This window comes from Leucopleurus acutus, assembly GCF_964270905.1.
Source record: "Leucopleurus acutus genome assembly, chromosome: 1".
NCBI classification, from domain to species: Eukaryota; Metazoa; Chordata; class Mammalia; order Artiodactyla; family Delphinidae; genus Leucopleurus; species Leucopleurus acutus.
The window spans coordinates 196,968,701-196,986,150 of NC_139142.1; the positions used below are offsets into that span (position 1 = coordinate 196,968,701).

General features: G+C 44.8%; 1 protein-coding gene across 2 annotated transcripts in view; it reads right to left on the bottom strand.

Moving 5' to 3' along the window:
* NMT2 (N-myristoyltransferase 2) overlaps nucleotides 1–17,450 on the bottom strand; it is a 57,303-nt gene that overhangs the window by 18,558 nt on the left and 21,295 nt on the right. For both annotated transcript variants that reach the window (XM_082845726.1, XM_082845727.1), the window contains exons 2-7: nucleotides 11,043–11,178; nucleotides 5,723–5,867; nucleotides 2,878–2,996; nucleotides 2,690–2,781; nucleotides 2,450–2,566; nucleotides 978–1,148 (exon numbers count right to left, since the gene is read on the bottom strand). In XM_082845726.1, the coding sequence (XP_082701852.1) occupies nucleotides 978–1,148; nucleotides 2,450–2,566; nucleotides 2,690–2,781; nucleotides 2,878–2,996; nucleotides 5,723–5,867; nucleotides 11,043–11,178 (780 nt within the window). The remainder of the gene's footprint in view (nucleotides 1–977; nucleotides 1,149–2,449; nucleotides 2,567–2,689; nucleotides 2,782–2,877; nucleotides 2,997–5,722; nucleotides 5,868–11,042; nucleotides 11,179–17,450) is intronic.

Sequence of the window (17,450 nt, forward strand, 5' to 3'; positions counted from 1 at the left end):
ATCTGTCATTTTTGACCTCTAAATGATGTCCCAGTTATGTTCCTTTGTTGTTTGTAACCGTCCATCTCTTTCAATAAAGAGAAATCTTAGAATTGCAGAAGGAATATTGATAATGCTCAGTCTGTAAGTATTGAATGAGCATCACAGATTCTAAGATAGCAAACCAAAAAGTTTAAAAACATGAAAAAACTCTCCTTAAGTTTAGTAGCCTTCACATTTATATAACGCACACCAAAGAAGACAACTTCTTGAAAAACAAGCTTGAATTTCTTAAGTGTTTCTAGTTTAGGTACTCGGATGAATGATTATATTAAAATAACACCTGTGAAGTCTTATTTATTCTGTTTATTTATGAATAAGTTAATAGGAGAGAGTCATTTTACAGTTTTGTCTTTTATACTCTGTTTTCCTGATTTCATCTTATTTGAGTCAATAAAAATAACAGAGGGAGATAAACTCTTTCTGAGGCTCTAGGAACAGGTTATTCAAGTGACAATCTGATAAACAATTTTCTTACTAGATTAACCTTTGAAAGCTTGATAAGAGCAGATGAAGAAATAAAAACAGCTTTAGCGGGTTTTTCAGCTGATGTTTATCAAGCTTTTGGAGTAGTTCCTGATAGCACTGGTGTGACAGTGAGTGTTACAGAAGGAAAGAAAATCGTACTGCAGGGCATCCCGAGATAACTGATGCCCTGGGTTTCCCAAGGCAGAGACTATTCTTTCAAATGGAAGAGACACAGAAATGGAGATGTAGCACCATCAGTATACACGTGACTGTGGGGTTTACTGCGAGAGTACTGGGCTAGTGGTTCTTGGTTCTATCTCCATCTCTGCTACCCACCAACCATATCATCACGGGTCAGCCAAAGGCCCTCTGGGTTACGCGGGTGGAGAATAATACTTGTAGCAACATGGCAGGGAGGCTCAAAGCGTTAGGTACAGGTGACGTGCAAGATAAAGGTGGGACACTATTACCTGCATGTGGCCACTGGCTTGGGAAGAACCACTCCAGCAGTATAAACGGCCTGGAAAATCCCTTCCAGGTTCACTCTTCTGGTTATTTCTCGAATCAACACTGGGGCTACCCGTTTGGATCTCAATTTCTTATGAACACAAAGGAAGTTGATTTCGACCATCTTCTTCACGCTAAGAAATAAAGGTGTTGCAAATTAGAGCCACCGTTAAGAGGAAAACATTTTCAAAAAGCAAGACAACACCTATAACATTTCAAAGAATGAGAAACTGAAAGCCCTCCTTTAACACAATATTTAAGAAAAATATTCTATCTTTTAGATATTTCACAGATTTAGCTATTTTCCATACTCCCCCACCAAAATGATCAAAACTCCAGGCTGTGGAGAAGCAAACCCTCTTGTTCTAAATAAATTTGAGAACTTTGGTCTCTTCTGAATTTTCAGTGTAGAAACTGGATCAGCTGTGCCTCAAAGTTTCTATATCTGTTTTTCCTGTAATGTATACAGTTACGACAATAACTGGGTCACCCAGATGCAGAATCTAATAGGACGTTGCTTTGGAGCATAATGCAATACCCAGGATCCCTGGGAAGTGCCTCGACCAGGCCACAGCTGGTGCTTTTCTGAGCGACCATACACCTTCTAGAGCTCCAAAGCCCATCCTCTGCTCTGGTTCCAGATACGGAGGCATTTCATTTGGCACAAAATATTCTTTGAGATCAAATGCTTTTTAGCAGTAAATAAGCTCACCCAGTACATTGAAAGGTGAAGAGACCTATTATGCGTTAGATCTTCACGTTTCATAACTGTATCTTTGACTTTCTGGGCTGAAGACCCAGAGCAAAAATGGAACAGACATATCTGTGGATAGAAAGGCTTAAAAAGAATCCCTCGAGTAACTTTTTTCCCCAGAAACAAATCTGAAATACCTATTTACAGTTTTGTTTTTTCTGAGTAATTTTTTTCCCCAGAAACAAATCTGAAATACCTATTTACAGTTTTGTTTTTTCTGCTACGGACATATATACATACCTGTGTGTGCATGTATGAGACTGCGAAGCAGAGACAGAAAAAGAGATAGAGAAAAATACCGCTCTTTTTTTTTTTGGTCACTGTTCACAACCTGTTTTTTACGAATTATTTTTAACTTTATTTTTTAGAGCACTTTTAGGTTCCCAGCAAAACAGAGCAGCAAGTACAGTCTCCATACACCTCTGCCCTCCCCACGCACACAACCTCCCTCAACATCAGCAGCCTGCATTCAGTCACTTCAAAAAGCCTATTCTAGGGGATTCCCTGGCGGTCCAGTGGTTAGGACTCCGCGCTTCCACTGCAGGGGCCGCGGGTTCCATCCCTGGTTGGGGAGCTAAGATCCCGCATGCCGCGCGGCACGGCCAAAACCAAAACAAAGCCTATTCTAACCACAATTCTTGGAGAAGCAATGTATCAAAACTGACAAGCTTCACTATGTACCTGTCGTAGATCCGAATGTTCGCGGGAATGGCGCTGATGAACCCCACTAGCTTTTTGTTCGAAGATACCCTGACTCCACAGTGCCACTGGAGGAGCCAGCCTGGGGGACGCAGAGCCCTGAAGTCAGTGCAGGCAAGGAAAACAGATGCGGTGAGTGTCCAGGAACACAGGGACAGACAGAGACAGGCCGACCCCCCTTCGCCCTGTCCCCAGCAAGCACACGTGACCGGCGAGACTCACCACAGCAGGAACTCGGGCGAGTAGTCAAAGCGGAACATGTTGTCGTCATCCTCCACGTAATTCTCATTCAGCAGCGTGTACAGCTCCCTGAGCTACGAGACCAAAGAAGCGTCCTGCCTGTGATGCTTGGGACCAGCGCAGAAGCAACCCACGCCAAGTCGGGGAACGAGGTCGAAGGTTTTACTCACCACTTCGGCGTTACCCAAATCTAAAGTGTCCCACATAAAACCCTGCGGCAGGGAATACGGTTCTTGACGCACGTTTTCTTTATCAGCTTCAATTGCGCCATGAGATGTTATTACTTCATCTGGGACGGGGAGGAGGGGAAAAATAAAGACAAAAAGAGAGACGATTCAATTACAGAGTGTCCTGACGATCCAAAATGGTCAGTTACAGGAAACAAAAGCGTGCTTAGGGCTCTTGAGTTCCACATAATCCTTAAAAGTACTGTATCGTTTCAGCTGCTGCCAGTGCGAAGCAGGGTGGTTACGCAAGGTGGAGGGTAACTGCTAGTGGACCAGTTACAGGAGAAATCCTCTGTCATCCACTGGCAAACTGGACATTACGAAACAATGGTGACTTCTCAGTCTGAACTCCTAGATTACAGATTAATCATTCAGCACAACTGCCGGCGACACAGGCTTGATGTGACCGCCTTAGAGATGTTTTCTGTTTAACTGCTTTTTCAACCAACGGGGGGCAAGGGCTGCAGTGACCTGACCCCTCCCAGCAAAGTTCAAAATTAATTTAAGGACTGTTTACTTCTGTCTGGGCTGCTGGCAGCACAGTTCAAGCCATCAGTGTCTCCAGCGATTTCCACAAAGGCGCCCTTTCCCACTTCTTCCTCCGGAGCTTCCCAGTGAGGTTGGGATAAAATCCAAGCCCTTGACCGGGGCCACTGCTTGCCTGGCCACCGTCGACACATCTACCCAGCCCTGCCCTCAGGGCTTTGGGCCCACTGCCCTCCCTCGGACTGGGCCTCTGCCCAGAAGGCCCATCCCCGGTCTTTCACACGGCTGGCCGCTGGCATTTTTTCAGCTATAGCCTTACACATAACGTCCTCACAGCATCCTCCCCGACTAAAGCTTCTTCCTACGTGGAGTATGTCCTCACCGCCCGCCCACCGTTTATCCTACTTTCCTACCACTGTTTCCCGGGTCTGCGCCCCAGTGCCTGGCATTTAGTGGGAGACACTCAATAAGCATCTGCTGAATAAATGAGCTTCAGGTACAGTTATTACCATCACAGACCTTTTCACAGGGGGGAAGTCACAGGGTTTGTACCAGCCCCAAGGGGTTTCTTCTTCTCTATTTCCTAATCCCTAACTCTGCACGTTCATCTTATCTCCACTCCACCAGCTCATCCCCAAGTGAATACCTCAGGCTCCAGGGTCAGCCCTAGAAGCCAGGTTCCCCGCTGTTCCCCTGGGGCTCCTTGGGAGTTGCTCGGGGCTTGTCTGATCCACAGAACAACACCAGGGGCCCACCCCTTGGAGCAGCTTGCTCCAAGCAGCTGGTTGTGTTTGACTGAACTGGGACATGGCTCTGGAGAGAAACGAAGAGGCAGAGTCTCCCTGACTTTCAAACGTTCTCCCCGACCTCAGGCTCCCTCTTCCACCATTAATCTGGTGTTGCCTTAATTGAGGTACGTAAAGAACATTCTAGGAACCCAAGAACACTGCAGGGATTTAGGGGAGGGGCCGAAACGAGATGAGCGGCGGGGAAGTCTTCCCAAAGAGGTGCGCTGGGGTGAGGTGCCAGCTGGAAGAGAATTTTCTCCCCTGGGCACTGACCCAAAAGCCCCCAGCAAAATTTAGCCCAACCCAATACATTCAGATCAATAAATCTACACCCCTGTAGCTAATGGTCACTCAACTCAATGTCATTTAAAATCCAGCAAATTCATTCTAGAAGGTCTTCCTCCACTACCAAATAATTTCTAGAGCCTAAAAGAAAAAAAATCAAGCAAAGATAATTGCTTTCTTCTTTCTTTCATGCTCTGAAGCTCACGATTTTGAAGCTGCTTGGCGTGGGCATGGGTGGAAAACGAAAGGTCACTTTTAAAAAGTTTGACACCCATTATTTGAAGGCACAGAGAAGGATTGTTCCTTGCTTTATATTTGTTAAAACTGATTATGTGTACATAACTGGGCTAATAAGAGTTTGGGATGGCAACGAATACCTTCTATTATACAGATTTTGAACTGGAACTATCAAGGAAGAAAAGTATGGAAATAATATATGGAAATATGTATCTTCATATAAACGTACGACAAAGCAGCAGGTTCAGCTTGTAATACATTGAAAAACATTTTTATACAATCTTTTTTCTAGCATAATGTGAAAGAGTAACAATGAAATTATTAAGCTTCTTTATTAATTATTAATTTAATAATTATTAAATTATTAAGTTTACAGAACGTTAAGTGGTAAAAGTTTAAGTGAAATGTGATGGAGCAAGCCGGGCACTGAGGGAAAGAGGCCTATTACAGATTTCTACACGACCCAGAGCACTTATGAAGGCCTTCACGGGGTGTCCCAATTCGCTTATTATACTGGAATGTTATCACATTGGTAATAATTAACAACATGGGTGAGTGTTCAGAATCCTATTGTTAAACAGAGCAAAATTTTCCATTTCAGTAAGATTTAATAGGGCAAATTTTCTGTGTCTTTTGGGATAACTGAGGTGTGAGATTGCTAAAAATTTATGCAGAAGAAAAACCACTCCATGAAGATCAGAACCAAAAAACTGGGGGTGGGTGAGACCCCTCTTATATACATATATTTAATACACTGTTTGAAGTGTGGGGAAATTAGATTTCTTTATAGGGACAGGAGTTAGATTAAAATCGTTGTTACTGAAAGCCAATGTCGCCACCCAACACTTATTTTAAGAAGAAAAATATGACTTTTGTATAAATTTCGAATCTGTGATCTAAAACAAATCATATAAGTGAAGTCAAGTCTCTTTTGTGTTTTGTTTGTTGTTAACCCAGCTTTGTTTTTTGGGGGAAAAGGCAGAAAAGCTTACTTAGTTTGGGTACCGGCTGTGTGTCCCAAAACTGGTATCTGTGTTTGGCAGCCTCATCAATGTTCCTGGCGGGGCCCTGGCATGCGGATAACAGCTCCATTGCCCTCTGGATATCCTGCAACTTCTGCATTGGAATGGTGGGATTCTACAACAGCAAAGACACACAGACACAAAATATGAGGAAGCTGCCGCTGCTCCCAAACCTGGGGGCAGGTCCACGTGCACCTGCACTGGAGGCTACACGGCGTTCGCTGGAGAAACGCACAATCCTCCTCTAAGTCTGGCCCTTGGGCTCAAGGATGCTAACGTATTAAAATATAAGCAAACGTATTAGGTTGAAGGCAACAACAGTCCTATAGCTTCAATGGGGCTCTGACAGTCTGGGAACTCTCAAGTAAACCGAACCACTCTCTGCTTCAGTTTCCCACCCATCTGCAAAGGGTCCTCGGTCCTCACCATTAATTACTCGTGCGGGCGGAGCAGCAGAGAGGAGTGCCCTGCAATGCAAATGCTACTATCATACAGCAGCCAGTCAGACTCCAGCCTCGGCTTCACTGCTGGGGTTAATGCTCGGGAGGAGCAACGTGGGGACAAAGGAAATAACTTCTAGAACGGAAACCAGGCAGACGAGGGAAATTTTAGTTCATAAAAAGAAAGAAAGAGGGGGCTTCCCTGGTGGCGCAGTGGTTGAGAGTCCGCCTGACGATGCAGGGGACGCGGGTTCGTGCCCCGGTCTGGGAAGATCCCACATGCCGTGGAGCGGCTGGGCCCGTGAGCCATGGCCGCTGAACCTGCGCCTACGGAGCCTGTGCTCTGCAACGGGAGAGGCCCGCGTAACGCAAAAAAAAAAAAAAAAAAAAAAGAAAGAAAGAAATCTGAACTTAGTGCCGGGCTACGAAGGAAGTGCATCAAGAAAGGACTCTCTAAGGATGCCTCCTCCTGGACCACACCCCGCCCTCTGCCAATCCTGACGCCCCCTCCAGAGGCCACGAGGGTGAGCAGTTTCCTCTATGGATTCAGATCTTCTGCAACCATAAAAGCCTTTTCCCACCAACCCAAGTGGTGGAAACAACCTCCCTTTTAAGTAATACGTATCCTCAGTCTATAAAATTGACAATGCCTTTAAATACTAAAGTTCCTTCCTCAAAGCCAATATTCCTGTCATCTGTGAAGATCCCGCAGCTCTTTTTTCTGGGGGGGGGGGGGGGGGGGCAGAAATCCCTCATGGAAAATGAGACTATAACTGAAATGAGCAAGTGGCATGTAGGACTGAATATGGAAATCAGTGAGGTTTTTTCAACACGTGAAATTATTGATTCATCTTAGAATTCTGATGCCATACAAAGAATGCTCTTCGCTGTGGGCTCAGAATTTGTTAGAAGGAGTCTCAGAGTCTTCGGTTTCCCTGTATGTCAACACCATGGGCACCAAGGAAAGGTACCATCGATCCTCAATGGTTTATTAACAGCAGCTCTGGACTTCTGTCCCGTTTTGACTCTGAAGTCTGTGGTCTGGAGCAAATCTTTGAATCTGGGAAGCCTGCTTGTTTGACCCAGTACAACAGGGTTTATTTAATACAGACCATCCTGTGGTGGCTTTACTCACTGGGTTCCCTTAAGATTCTTGCCCCTAAAATGATTCCAAGAAACAAAGTGCTGGAGTCTAACCAGAGGTAGGTTAAAGTCTTAATGTCTCCTCTTGGAAGTCTAACAGCCTCACCCAGGACTGCCACAAATTCTGTAAGCCGTTCATCTTATATTTTGATTGAGGTCTGAATCATCAGGTTCATATATATCAGTTACACATACTAATTTAACAAAATAGTTTTGTTGTTCTAATTTACTGTATTTTTATATTTCTCTTGTTTGGGCCTCTTTTGAACCTCCCACACAAAAGTAACTGATTTCTAGCAAAATGAAATTTACATTCACTTGAACTCCCAACAGTGCAATCAACTAGGAGATCTGCAACTTACATAGGGTGAGAGCACAGCTGTATTTCAGCTAGTAATGCTTGAACATGCACCCCTTTATCTTAAAATAGGCCACGTAGAACCCAGTCTTACAAAAATATACCTACAGTATCTGCACCGAATTTGCCATGGTAACCCTTCTTTCCTGCTATTTGAGTTAAATCCTCTAACAGGGCTATACCAAACTCCAACCCTTTTGTAACAAACATGCATCAGCATCTTTGTTCCAAAGGAGCCAATGATGGTACCCCGTCTGCATGAAGAAGCCTTCAGAGTGGTTTCTGCCTTGGCAGGTTGACCAGCAGTCTTTACATGAAATCACCATTCATGAAATAGTCATATCCCAATGCTCACTATTAAATGCTTTCGTTTTTTACTGAAGTTAGGTTGATTCACAATATTATATTAGCTTCAGGTGTACAATATAGTGAGTCAATTTTTTTTTTTTTTTTTGCCATATGCGGGCCTCTCACCGTTGTGCCCTGTCCCGTTGCGGAGCACAGGCTCCAGACGCGCAGGCTCAGCGGGGCCATGGCTCACGGGTCCAGCCACTCTGTGGCATGTGGGATCTTCCCGGACTGGCGCACGAACCCGTGTCCCCTGCATCGGCAGGCGGACTCTCAACCACTGCACCACCAGGGAAGCCCCGTGAGTCAATATTTTTATAGATGACACTCAAAGTAGATTCAAGTAAGTACAACTTTCAAATCCATAGTGACAGAGCAGTAAGGAAAACTCAGCTATGATAAATTCTTAAACCTATCCAACCACCTACCAGAGCAGCACCACACGGGGTGTTTGGAAAGGTGAGAATGTGTGCTGACCCCGCATTAGCCTCCCACTATCATATTCTGGTGTAAGAGTCAGACATGCCTCTTTTCCTCCATATCTGTTCCTTGGGAAATACTAAACACCAACTGTACTCTTTGCCCATTATTTTCCAATTTAATACCTTGGAAAAAATGTTCAAGTCCTTCATCACTAAGAAGTGTACAAGAACCCAAATATCATTTTATTTTGGTTCTTGAGCGTAGACTGCAACATTCTCTAAACTGAAGAATCTCTAAAGGTCACTGTAAATGACGGTGTTATGTAGAGCTGACATCAGTTTCAGGGAAAGGAGCCGCAGTTTTTAAAATGCAGTGAAAAGCCCACATTAAAACAATTTTGACTTAGTCTTCATGAAAAAAGAAAAGAATTTCTCTACGATACCACGGTAGCAGTTCCTCCTGCCTTGCTTGGCTGTAGTTTCTTTTTCTTCTTTTTTTTTTAAATTCCAACCACCCACTCATTTTATTTTTTATTTTTTAAAAATTTATTGAAGTATAGTTGATTTACAATGCTGTGTTAATTCCTGCTGTACAGCAACGTGACTCAGTTATACATATATGTATTTTTTTTCATATTCTTTTCCATTGTGGTTTGTCACAGGATATTGAATATCGTTTCCTGCACTATACAGTAGGACTTTGTTGTTTATCCATCCTACACATACTAGTTTCCCTCTGCTAATCCCCAATCCCCATTCTGTAGTTTCTTATAAGTGACCAGAGGCAGGGGAAGGGCCCTAAATCACCAGGGGTACAGGGCTGGGCAGCAGCTGATGGTGATGACAGAAAGAATAAGGAGATGGTCACAACTGCATGTAAATAACACCACATTTGTCTGATGAAGCAACGATGAGAAATGGACAAGATATCCTGCCAGCTTACGGTGCACCTTATATGAGTTACCTTGGAACTTATGTCTGTGGATAGACTATTTATTACCAGAGAAGCAAGTTGAAAAGCTAGTGAGGGAAACTGCACTTTCTTCTCACCCCACAAAGGCAATCAGGGAAAAATTGGGGCAAGGAATTCTCCTTCCCAGTGATTCCTGGTCCTTATGTGTAAAACAGGTAACAACGACAACAAAACTACCTGCAAGACTCACTCAACGTCGTAAGATGTAAAGTTTGTGCAAGAAAAAAACCTGAGACCCCACAAAACTGGTGTAACAGTAACAACTGCCATGTATACACAGTGCTCCGCAGCAGAGGTCCCACCCCCCAGGCCACGGACTGGTACCGGCCCGTGGCCTGTTAGGAATCGGGCTGCACAGCAGGAGGCGAGTGGCGGGCGAGTGAGCGAAGCTTCATCTGTATTTACAGCCGCTCCCCATCGCTCGTGTTACCGCCTGAGCTCCGCCTCCCGTCAGAATTACGGTGAGTTGTATAATTATTTTATTATATATTACAATGTAATAATAATAGAAATCAAGTGCACAATAAATGTAATGCACTTGAATCATCCCAAAACCATCCCCCCGGCCCTGGTCCGTGGAAAAACTGTCTTCCACGAAACCGGTCCCTGGTGTCGAAAAGGTTGGGGACCGCTGCTTTACATGGTATAAAAACCACATTATAAAGATGGTCTGATTGTGACCTCATTAACAGCCTATGAGCTGGGGAGGAGGCATGTCCCCAAGCTGCAGATGAAATGAGCTTAAGGAGGGGCAGAGCCTGGCAAAGGCTCACAGCTTGAGAGCTTTGGGGCAGGACTGAGCTCCTGCCATGACACCACGCACTGCCCAACTTACTTGGAGCTACAACAATCAGATGACCTCTGCTTTGTTATGCTTCTAACTCTACCCCTTTTCGCTGTGAGTTTCTGGCATCGAGGGCTCTGTTTCCTTGGGCCCAGCACACGAGGTCTCTGTTCACAACCAGGATGATGGGTGGCCCCAGGGAAGTGGCGCCTGGCATCGGCATCTCCAGAAGCATACAGAGATGCAGGGCCCAGCAGGACCACTTCTGGTTTGGTCCAAAATGGGTTACTTCCTACCCTTGGCAATAGAATTAAGAATGGCCACTGCAGACTGGTCCAAGGCAAAGTCAACGTGAGACTTACCCATGGTTGCTCCTGCTGAAACCTGCTGCCAGATGGTGCTGTGCTATTCAGGTAATTAGACACCCAGAAAAATGAAAATGTGAATATCTTCTGAACAAAAGGGAATCAAATATTAAGCGTAACTACAAAAAAAAAAACCCCAAAAACCAGAAACAAAAATCTAACAAGGTCACCGTGAGACTTTCTTCTATGACTACAACCTATGTACTAATTCACTGAGAAAGGGGGGATGTGGGCAGAATACACACACACATAGAAGCCCAGCACGGACCTCTTAGTTTTCTGGGTGCCAACATCAGTCCTGGGAAGGCTGTAAATACCCTGCTGTGACCACACAGTACACAGTCACGGCAACACCCTAACTACACCTCTGAGCCAACAGGGCACTCGCCTAAGCTGCCTGGACCCGCTTTCACACACATGGGACACCACGGAGGTTAAAAGAAAACACGGTTCTCACTTTTGAAGGCGGCTGAATTTTAATCTCCTGGGAATCAGATGCCGAGTCTGACTTGGTGCCTCCGGAATTCGGTTTCTCCTTTTTTCTCTTCTGTTTCTTCTTTTTCTTTTTGGCACCCAAATCACCTCCGGGACTCCTGTTAGGAAATTCACAGGGTTTGTAAAAACAACAACAGGTCATTATGTAAAATCTGAATTGCATGAAATTAATCATTTAGGAAAAACACATGTTATACACAGGAGGGGAAAACTACGTTAGGATGTGCAATATTCTGATTGATAAAAATATATATATACTTGCAGATGACCAAAATATATATTTTTCATCTATATTTGGTCTTGATCCATGGTTCCTGGGTCACAGCTTCCAAACCCCTTGGAGTTTCCTAAAAGATTAGAACTTTAAGGTAGGTGTCCCTTATGTCATGTTAAGAAGGTCACTTCTTGAAGCACCTAAGGATGGGGGCAGGTCGCCAGGGGAGCCAACCCTGTGATTAGAGGGCTGGAATTTTCAGTCCCATCTCCCTGACCTCCGGGAGGGGAGATGGGCTGGAGGTTGAATCAAACACCAATGGCCAATGATGTAACCAATCATGCCTATGTAACGAAGCCTCCATAAAAACCCAAAAGGATGGGGGTTCAGAGAGCTTCCAGGTTGGTGATTTCTCTCCAAGTGGAGGTTTGGGGACAGTGGCGCCTGGAGAGGACACGGAAGCTCTGTGCCCCTTCCCCACACCTTGCCCTGGGCACCTCTTCCATCTGACTGTTCCTGAGTTACGTCCTTTTATAATAAACAGGTGATCTAGAAAGTAAATGTTTCTCTGAGTTCTGTGAGCTGCTCTAACAAATTGACCGAATCTAAGGAGGGGGGTCTTAGGAACCTCCAATCTGTAGCCTGGTCAGAAGCACATGTGACAACCTGGGTTTACACCTTGGAGGGGTCGGGGGGGATAGTCTCGTGGGACTGAGCCCCTAACCTGTGGGATCTGATGCTGTCTCTGCATAGACGGTGTCAGAACTGAGATGAATTTCAGGACACCCAGCTGGCGTCTGAGAATTGCTTGGTGCTATGTGGGAACCCTCCACCCCTACCTCCCCACTGGAACTGGGTCCAGGAACCCAGAAGAATATTAGTCTACGCTCAGTCATCCTGCAGCGTTCTTAGATGTCATTTAAGCAGGAAAACTGTAGCAATAAACTCTATTTTATCGCCAAAGTCAAACAGCTTTCACAGGTATCACTGCTCCACTAACTTACTTTTAAATCAGCCTTTTCAGGGAGAGATACATGTCATAAAATATTCCATTATAAACATCTCTTGGGCACAACAAACCACTAATCTTGACACAAGAGAACCAAAGAAAGGGCATCTCTGCAGGGGGTGGCATTTTTCCTGATAAAGATTTTTATTAGAAGGATTAACAATAAAAAAACTCTACAGGAAAAAAAAAAGTTCACTGGCAAAACATTTCTGTTTGGAACCCTTATCATATTAGAGCTATAATCTTCTGAAAGAGAAAAAGAGACACAAGGAGATTTAAAATTTCCCTTTCTTTGGGCCTACTCTCCCACAGTATTCCCAGAAGGTAAATTCAAATTTTGAGTCAGATATTATTATTACATTATCCCCTGATGCAGGGAAAAGTGATGGAAATAAGCAATTCTGTTCTATTGTTCTTAATTAGCTCTATCTGTTCCTATTTTCTTTCTTGAATTTTTGCCTAATTATCAAATACATATTCATTATATAAGACACAAATGTCATTAATTAACAGCCTTATAACAGGGTCCCTCAAAGGCAGCCAATAGTTCTTCTGGTATAAATTCTTCTAAAATAGGCTTTCTTCTCTAAGCATGCCTTCGTTTTTACTACGAGTAAGTTTTCAACAAAAATTGAATCTTAAACACACTATTTTGAAACTTGGCTCCTTTTCTCCTTCCACTTAACAAATGTGTCTGGGATTTCTTTCTTTCCATGTCAGGATGTATTGAGCTACCTCATTTCTTTTTAGCAACTGGGTAGCATTCCATTGTGTCAGTATATCATATTTTATGTAACCATTCCTACATAAAATATGCTGCTGCAAAAAAATATTCTGGTACTTACATCTTTGTGCATTCATGCTAGTTTGTCCAAAGGTGGAAATGTGAGGTCAAAGGGCATGCACATTTTTAGTTTTAGTGGATAGTTAAGCCTGCTTTACTAAATACTCTTCCAGTTTCCACTATACCAACAGTAAATCAGTTTCTGGTTCTGAATACAAGGAGCTTGGAAGTCACCACTCCATCCCAGCAGCCTGAAAAGTCAACAGTTCTTCTGAGATCCCTAAGGGTGGGAGGCAGGGACACAGGACAAACTGCTGCCCCCAAGATTGGAGAGACAGCTTCTGGGAGCAGAGACTCACGCGTGGTAACCTCCATGGGAGCCAGGGCTCAGGCAGGAACACCTGGACCGCAATTCACAGAGTCCTGGAGGCTACATGTGAACAAGACCCAGAGTCAGGAGCCCAGTCACAGGGTCTCCCACGCTTTTGTGAGTTCTACCCTCAGGAGCGCAGTCAGGTTCCCACAGTAGAGAGCACAGAAAAATCCCCTCGTGCTTCTGGTAGAGGGAGGGGAAGAGGGATCATTTCTGAAAAATGCCAGACGTTCTGTGCTTAACAAGGTCTGTCCTCAGCAGAAACTAGTCAACCAGAGCCTAAGCAGCTGGGCTACAGTCAGAGCCTGAGCTACGGTCAGAGCTTAACTAATCTGGGGAAAAGAAATGACTGACTCCAGCCCCCGTTAGCCATCCTGTTCACATTTGTGAGCTCACGGTCCAGAGGCGCAGGATCACTGAAAGACTGAGGCCGGATCACAGGGCCCCGCAATGCCTCCCGCCCCACACGCCTCACCACCGCATGACCAAAGGCCTACTTACAGCAGTTCCTTTCACCCAGGACATCATGTCTGGCTATCAAGAAAAAACTACAAGGCATTCCAAAAGGCCAAAAACACGCCTGGAAAAGATACAGCAAGCATCAGAGCCAGACGTGGCAGCGACGGTGGAATGATCAGGCATGGGATTCGAAACAACTCTAATTAATATGCTAAGGGCTCAAATGGACAAAGTAGACAGCACGTGAGAACAGACGGGCGATGTAAGCAGAGATGGAAATCCTAAGAAAGAACCGAGAAGAATCAAAAACGCTGCAACAGAAATGAAGAATGTCTTTGATGGGCTTATTGGTAGACTGGACGTGGCTGAGGAAAGAATCTCTGAGCTTGAGGATACAGCAGTGGAAACCTCAGAGACCTCCCTAAACCTGAAAAGCAAAGAGAACAAAGATGGAAAAAACAGAACAGAACATCCGAGGACTGTGGGAAAACTACAGAGAGTATAACATATGTGTAATGGGAGAACCAGAAGGAGAAGAGAGGAAGAAATGGAAGAAATACTTGAAACAATAATGACTGGGGATTTCCCCAAGTCAAAAGCAGGTGCTAAGCCACAGGTCCAAGAAGCTCAGAGAACACCAAACAGGATAAATGCCCCTAAAATGGCATCTTGGCAAATCATTCTCAAACTACAGAAAATCAAAGATGAAAAGAGCCGGAGAGGAAAAATTACCTTACCTGTAGAAGAACAAAGGACCAAACAGTAAATGAGAACAGCAATTTCCCTATGTCTTTGCCAGCACTGAAATATAACCATTCTTTTTCATACCTGACAATCTGATAGGTAGAAAAAATTTCACTGTAGATTTAATGTTCCTTTAGTTAACCAGGGGTGAGGCTACATATCTTTTTTTAAAAATAAATTTATTTATTTTATTTATTTATTTTTGGCTGTGTTGGGTCTTTGTTGCTACGCGTGGGCCTTCTCTAGTTGCATGAGCCAGGGCTACTCTTCACTGCAGTGCGAGGGCTTCTCACTGCAGTGGCTTCTCTTGTTGCGGAGCACAGGCTCTAGGCGCGTGGGCTTCAGTAGTTGTGGCACGTGGGCTCAGTAGTCGTGGCTCGTGGGCTCTAGAGCGCAGGCTCAGCAGTTGCGGTGCACGGGCTTAGTTGCTCCGCGGCATGTGGGATCTTTCCGGACCAGGGATTGAACCCGTGTCCCCTGCATTGGCAGGCGGATTCTCAACCACTCTGCCACCAGGGAAGCCCTACGTATCTTTTTATATGTTTACAGAGCATTTATATTTTTCCACGAATAGCTCATTCATATTCTTTTTCCATTAGCCATCTTAAAAAACAATGATTTGTAGGTGCCCTTTATAAAAGCATGGATAGAACTTGTCATTTATTAAGAATTTTTACTTTGGGCACTTTAATCTCATTTAATCCTCACAACAGGCCTATGAGAGATACTACCCTCTGCTTATATTCCATTGCCTAGTTTGCTGTCCATTGTTTAGACTGTAAATACACAGTTTAGTTTTTAGCATTCCACTTAATTTATGGTATTTTTTCCTGTACAGACAATTAAAAATTTTATGGGGTCTAATACTTAAAATTTTTCCCTTGTGGTTTTTTGGCTTTCAAATCTTGCTTAGAAAGTCTTCCCAATTCCAAAATTACATAAGTATCCTTCTGTAACTTTTTCTCTTTTAGCTTTATGACTTTTGGGGAAAAATATTTAGCTTTCTAATTCATTTGGAATAAAGTGTGTAGAATGTGAAGTCCTGTATTCCTACTTTCCAAAAGTACGTTTCAAATACAAGAAAGCCCCTTTATAACACAGCTTGTTATTACAGGGGCCACACTGAGCGCCCAAAGACTAACAAGCAGATATAATAAGAGGCGGAAGTGCCTACTCGCTGGATACGATTGCATGGCAAGGCCTGCTGCCAGACACTGCTCCGGGTGCAAGCGGTTTCGAAATATGTCTGCCAATTCTTTGATGCTTCTCCCATCGAGAGGTGGGGGTCTCTTTCCCTCCTCTTGAGTCTGGGCAGGCTCGTCACTTGCTCATAACGCAGTGTAAGTGACACTACATGACTTCTGAGACTAGGTCACAAAAGACCACGCACTTTCCACATGGCTCCCTTGGGATGCTCAAGTCTGGGGGCAGCCAGGAGCCACGTAAGAGGTCTGACTGCCCTGAGACCACCCGCTGAAGCCACGGGAGGGAACCCTCATGAATGCCCAGCGTGGTCAAGTCTGCAGAAGACTCCAGCCCAAGGCAACATCCGTCTGTAAGCGCACAAGAGACCCTGGATGAGGAACTGCCTTTCCCAGCCTCCTCACCCACCGGATCTGCAAGCCTGATAAAGCAACGTTGTTTTGTGTCACCAGGCTTGTAACGGTGCTGCATGCAGCAATAAAAACTCAGCCAGATACGTGGGGTGTGAAAGTGGAGGGCTGCTGTAACTAAAACCCGAAACACGCAGCCCTGGCTTTCAGACCAGATGGAAAGAGCCTGCGGCGACTGTAAGCAGAAGCCTGACGGTCTCAAGGAGGCTGGTGGTGAGGGCCTGGGAAAATAAAGGAAGTGATATGGGAAGATCGACGGAAGGGGACCCTCGTTATGTAGTAGTGGAATGTTTATAAAACTGCCGCCAGAGATAACGTGGGAAATAGAGAATGGACGTAATGAGCATGAAAATCTAAAACGATTTCTGGGTAGAAGGCTGAAATCGTGCTGGCTTCTCCCAGCTGTGTATAAGAAAATGAGAGCAGAGAGACATTAACTCAAGAATGAGCTTCTCGGCAGTTGAGAGGAAGTTAGAGAATACACGAGGCCAGGCAGGGCTTGCTAGACTCAAAATTAAACTGTCCCTCATCCCCAGCAACCCCAGAAGGCAAAGGCTGTACATATTAAGAAATGGTCTCAGGACAGAAAGTCAAACCTGGAATGCAGCTGTGGTCAGGACCTCAGAAAATCTTCAAGGTGGTGTTCCATAGACCATTTCAAACAGACAAAACACCCTCTCGGTTTCTGAAGGATGTGCCTCTTCTATTCTGTCTCTAAACAGTACAGCTTCTAAATCTTCTGGACATTCAGCCTCACATAAAGACCAAGGTAGAGAAAAGCTTATCTTGAAGAAGAGGTTGGTGGGTGTGGCTTTCGTGCAGTACAGTGGTCCCCAACCCCCGGGCTGCAGACTGGTACCCGTCTGCAGCCTGTTGGGAACTGGGCCACACTATTAGAGGTGAACAGCGGGTGAGAGAGGAAAGCTTCATCTGCCACTCCCCATTGCTTGCATTACCGCCTGACGCATCCCCCCACCCCTCCCCGTCCGTGGAAAAACTGTCTTCCATGAAACTGGTCCATGGTGCCAAAAAGGTTGGGGACAGCTGGATTATACATTGAAACAGGAAGTCCAGTACATTTTTTAAAGAATTACACCAGCTTGAAAGAGACAGAAAAGGACAAAATGCAAAGAGGCCTTTGGACCCTCAGCCTTTTACAGGCAGGAAGCAGACA